This window comes from Mastomys coucha, chromosome X (genome assembly GCF_008632895.1).
Source record: "Mastomys coucha isolate ucsf_1 chromosome X, UCSF_Mcou_1, whole genome shotgun sequence".
Taxonomy (NCBI): Eukaryota; Metazoa; Chordata; class Mammalia; order Rodentia; family Muridae; genus Mastomys; species Mastomys coucha.
In genome coordinates, this window is record NC_045030.1 from 60,630,516 (window position 1) to 60,635,433 (window position 4,918).

Sequence of the window (4,918 nt, forward strand, 5' to 3'; positions counted from 1 at the left end):
CACATGCACATGAACGCACATGTGTGTGTGTGTGCGTGTGTGTGTGTGTGTGTGTGTGTGTACAACTTATAGGAGTTGGTTCTCTCCTTTCACCATGTAGATCTCAGGGATCAAACTCTGGTAGTCAAGCTTGGCAGCAAGCACCTTTACCCACGGAACCATCTCTTAAGCCTGTATTTTCTGTTTCTGAATGGATCATGAGATACGTATTAACAGGGATGAAATATTAATTTAGAAGCAATTACAAAGTTAGTCACTTTCTTTCCTTTGTGTCTCCTTAGAGAGAACACTGTCATTGCTTGCGAGCTTGTTTCTAAATAAGCCATGGGAAAATCATGGTGATGGAGAGGGGCTGAAAGGACCTTGGTTAAACTTGCTGTGCGTCATCAATGAGCTCAGAGTCTTCTGTAGAAATCAAAAAGAATAAAGGGAGAAAAATGGGGAAAGATGATGAGGGAAAGAAAGGAAAACCAAACCAAACAAAAATCCTGCCTAAGGAATAAAGTAGTGGGGAGAGGTTGTCGCTGACAGCTATGGAGGACACTGAAGAAAGAGGACAAGGAAGAGGAGGGGGAGAAGGGGGTGTAGAGAGTTTTACACTCAAATTGTTTTTTTCCCAAACATAGCTGGCTATTCATAATATGAGCTGAGGTAAATGCATCATGAGTCTCTCTCTCTCTCTCTCTCTCTCTCTCTCTCTCTCTCTCTTTCTCTCTCTCTCTCTCTCTCTGGAATCTTAGCAGATCAATTCTTTTGGTCAGGAAGATCAGTATTTAGGAGACAACTAAGGACATTTGAGCAGTGATTGGACATTTTGAGTAATTTTCATCTTAATTTTAATTTGATTATGATCATGGTTAAGATGAAAATTGTTTAGTTGTAAAGATATGCATCGAAGTGTTTGTTGGTGAAACTATAGGATGTGGGATGGAGCAAAGGTGGGTGAGAAAGGATGTAAAATCAGGTTAGCCTGGCACGGCCACATGCTGAAGCTGGGTGATTCATGGAGTACATGAAGATTCATTAGATTATTCTTTTGCTTTTTCTTTTTATTCTTTTCCTTTCTTAATGTACTTGAAAATTTCCATGATAAAAAATGAAGAAAAAAGTGGGCGAGCTAATAGCTATTGTTCTTCCTCCTTAGAGAAATCTTAATTAATTGCTTCTTATTATGTGGTCCATATTTGCTTTCTACCTGTGGGTTGCCAGTTCTTGACAGGAAATAGTAATCACCACCCTTGATTATAAAAACTTAGACTCAATGTTTGCTGATATTTGAGTATAGGTGGGATCTTACCTGGAGCCAACACTCAAATGTCTTAACTTAATTAGCATCAAGTTTCAAGATAATTCTTCAGTGACAAAAAGATTTCCCTAGTGCATGTGAAATCAGACCTAATGAATACAAAATTGACTTCTGTTCTTCTTCCCGGAACTACATCTATTGGAGAACTTAAGCTTCAATAGTTTCCTTTGGTGAACTTCATTTCCTTGGTGTGTGTTTCCATTTCACTGCCCTGTCTATTTAAAGGGATGGAGGCCATGCAGCATAGCCCCACAGTAAGGGCCAAGATATAAGGTCACCCATTTTCACTTTCTTTCTCCCAGAGAATGTGGATGATGTCGCAGAGCATATTTTAAATCTGGTCAATGAGTCTCCACCTTTGGATGAAGAAGAGACAAAGATCATTGTTTCGAAAGTCGCTGATATTTCTAACTGTGATGAGATAACTATCAACCTAACCCAGATCATTCTCCAAATCATCAGCACTGTGACGGAAAAGCAGAGTGATTCAGCTTCCAACCTGCCTCCAGTAAGCAATGAGTAAGTCGGAATGCTTCACTCAGGAAGTGCAGATGTTAGCGTAGCCCTGCCTCAGCACACAGGCAACCACAGCCTTGACAAGGTCCAGCCAAGTGGATAACTCCATTTGAATAGGGATGAGTTCTCAGTCATGATGACTTTTCCAATACATTCCTACCCAAAAGCCAGCCTGAAATCTTTCTAACTGCTGCACATTTCTATAAAATGTATCCAACCCATGGGATCCTGAAAAACGTAGAAGTTCTTCTGGTTGACACTTTCTACCCCACAGTCAGTAGCCAGCTTTTGATTTCCCCTTGGGAAGCTGATTTAGAAATGTCTCATTTTTGTTTACTCTTTTATTACATTTTTATTTATTCTCCGAAAACTTTCTATATTATCCAGTATAGTTTGATCACTGTCTTACGTAGCATTAACTGAACAAGACACAGGGGGTTATAGATAACAGCACTAAAGAAGAAAATAACTTCTATGAATCACTGTCCATATACCCTTTAACCTCTTAGAGCAGTGGTTCTGAACCTTCCTAATGCTGGTACCCTTTAATACAGTTCCTCATGTTGTGATGACCCCCAACCATAACGTTATTTTGTTACTACTTCATAACTGTAATTTTGCTATTGTTGTGAATAATAATGTAAACCTATGATATATAGGATCTCTGATGTGGGACCGAAACGGAGTCACAAACTACAGGTTGAGAACCACTGCCTTAAACCATTGTAGTAGAATCAGTGAATCCATCCATCTTTCCCTCTCCCAGTTGTACTCTTATTTCCTTCCCTTGTTGATCTGCTTGAGCCTCCCATCCTAGCCCTCTGCTTGCACTGTTGCCCCTCTGTGGCCCATTTTCTACATAGCAGTCAGAGATATGTTTCAATGTACATATCACATCACACCATGCTTTTCAGACCACTTGGTGGCATTTCTTTATAGGATTAATGAAATCCAAACTTCTTGGACAAATGAGGCCACAATGGATCGGACTTTATAAAAGATAATTTCATCTGGTTTTTTGAAACGAACTTTAAGATGCATGCTGGTACTTTGTTTGTAAGGAAAGTGAAGCTTGAGGAATTCATTTTGTTTACCCCTACAGAAATTAGAGGCACTAAGATGGAGACATTCATTTGCTGGGCTCCAAAACCAAACAACATGAATGACAATGAAATCACAAAGTCAAGCTTCACAGTGAGGATGTTGTATAGGGAGGATGAGTTGTACCAACAAGGCAGAAAAAGGGCTGTTTGCCTATGATTCTTTTCAGGATTCTGAGGATAGTCGAGCGTGCTGGTCACAAGATGGAATTTGCAGGGAGAACAGCAAATCTCACTGTTGCTAAGCTGGCCTTGGCTGTGCTGCGAGTAGACCACAAGTTTGAAGGTATGGCCTTCAGCATCCAATCCTCTGAAGAAGTCACAGCCCCCCAGGTAAGTGCAACATAGGAAACTGAAAGCCAGGCAAACAAATGTTGTCCTAGATCTTCACACATGAAGTTCTTGGGAAAGAGAAAGTGCACCCTTGGAAGCTTTTAACCTGAATGGAAATATCAGGAAAGTATAGAGACCCCAGGGGAGCCTTTTGTTAGGAGGGTCTTTATATCTTGATAGGGTTTGGGTTTTGTGGGCATATGCCTTAGTTAAATTCAGAAACCTTTGACTTAGGATTTGGACTTAGACCCTTGGTAGGCTAACAGCTATGTGTGGTGTCTGTGTGGTGTGCAATGATGTCACAGTTGACTCTTGTCACTGGAAACCATCCAAAATATTAGGTGACTATTGACTACCATATAGGGATAATTTATTGTATATTGGATGTTATGCTACTGAGTGTTGTTGGAACACATAAGGTAACAGAAAAGTCAAGGGATGTGCCCAAGGATACAACCTAATAGCTAAGCTGGAATTCATGTCTATGTCTGGCTGTATTTTAAAGTCTGAGTTCAGGTTAGGTAGCAGAAGCAAACGCCAAATGTTTGATGTGATGTGGATGCTAATTATCCTGATTTATCCCACTGTACTCCATAGATAAATGCAACCATCATCTATCAATTCTCAAAGTCTCAGCCCTTTCCACCATCTAAGAGCAGCTCAGCCTCTGACAGGTCATATGCAACTTCAAAACAATCTGAGGGAGCAGATTTTATTTTATACCTTAAAACTGTATATGTACAATTACATGTACAAATCCTAAGTCCAAGGTTTCTGAATTTAGCTAAGTCATATGCGCACAAAACCCAAACCCTATCAAGATATAAAGACCCTCCTTTTCCCAGCCAATCCCTGAAGCTGTTACCTCCAGGGGCCACCCCGACCCTGTCTTTTTATTCTTCCACAATTTGCTCCTGTTCTAGAACTGATTCATCCAAATAAAACCATGTGATATGTACATGATTCTATGCTAGAAGTCTTCTTTCATATATCTTACATTGTTTTGAAATTCATCATTTTGTTTTCTATATTTTTAAGTTGCTGAATAATATTAGATTAAATAAACATGTCCTTTTCATTTATTCTACCACTGCTGTTCGTTTGTTCCAGTTTGTAGATATTACAGATAGTACTCCTGTGGATATTTGCATAAAAGTCTTTGTGCAGACATGTTTCCAGGAGCCTTAGGCAAATAGTTGGGAACTCAATAGCTGGCTCATAGGGCATTTACACTTGCATCGGTAAGAAAGTCCCATGTTCTTTTCTCTTGTGGTTAATGATGGGCAGGAAGCTTTCATTTTCATCCTGATTGCTCACAGAACTTCTTTGTTGACTTAGACGTCAATCTTTTGTTCGTGTTTTAATTGGCTTGTAGTTCCTTTCTGTAACTTTCCTATGATTTTCTCAGTGGGGTCTTTTCATAAGCACATGTTTAGAATTTTTTTTTCTGAAATCTAATTTGTAGTTCTTTTACCTTGCTAGTAACCATATATGATTTGTCTGGGAAAAAAAATCTTTGGCATGGAGCAATCATGAAAGCATTCTTTTCTGCTGTCTTTGAAAAACTCTTTGGTTTTAACTTTTATGCTTAAGAAGAAGGTTCCCTAGGGAGCTAATTTTCTTACATGGTACGTAATCATTTTACATATGAATATTTAGTTTT

At 39.2% G+C, this 4,918-nt stretch overlaps 1 protein-coding gene across 1 annotated transcript in view; it reads left to right on the top strand.

Moving 5' to 3' along the window:
* Adgrg4 (adhesion G protein-coupled receptor G4) overlaps positions 1 to 4,918 on the top strand; it is an 87,023-nt gene that overhangs the window by 48,694 nt on the left and 33,411 nt on the right. Inside the window, exons 10-11 of the mRNA XM_031373803.1 lie at positions 1,609 to 1,825; positions 3,093 to 3,255. Of these exons, the coding sequence (XP_031229663.1) occupies positions 1,609 to 1,825; positions 3,093 to 3,255 (380 nt within the window). The remainder of the gene's footprint in view (positions 1 to 1,608; positions 1,826 to 3,092; positions 3,256 to 4,918) is intronic.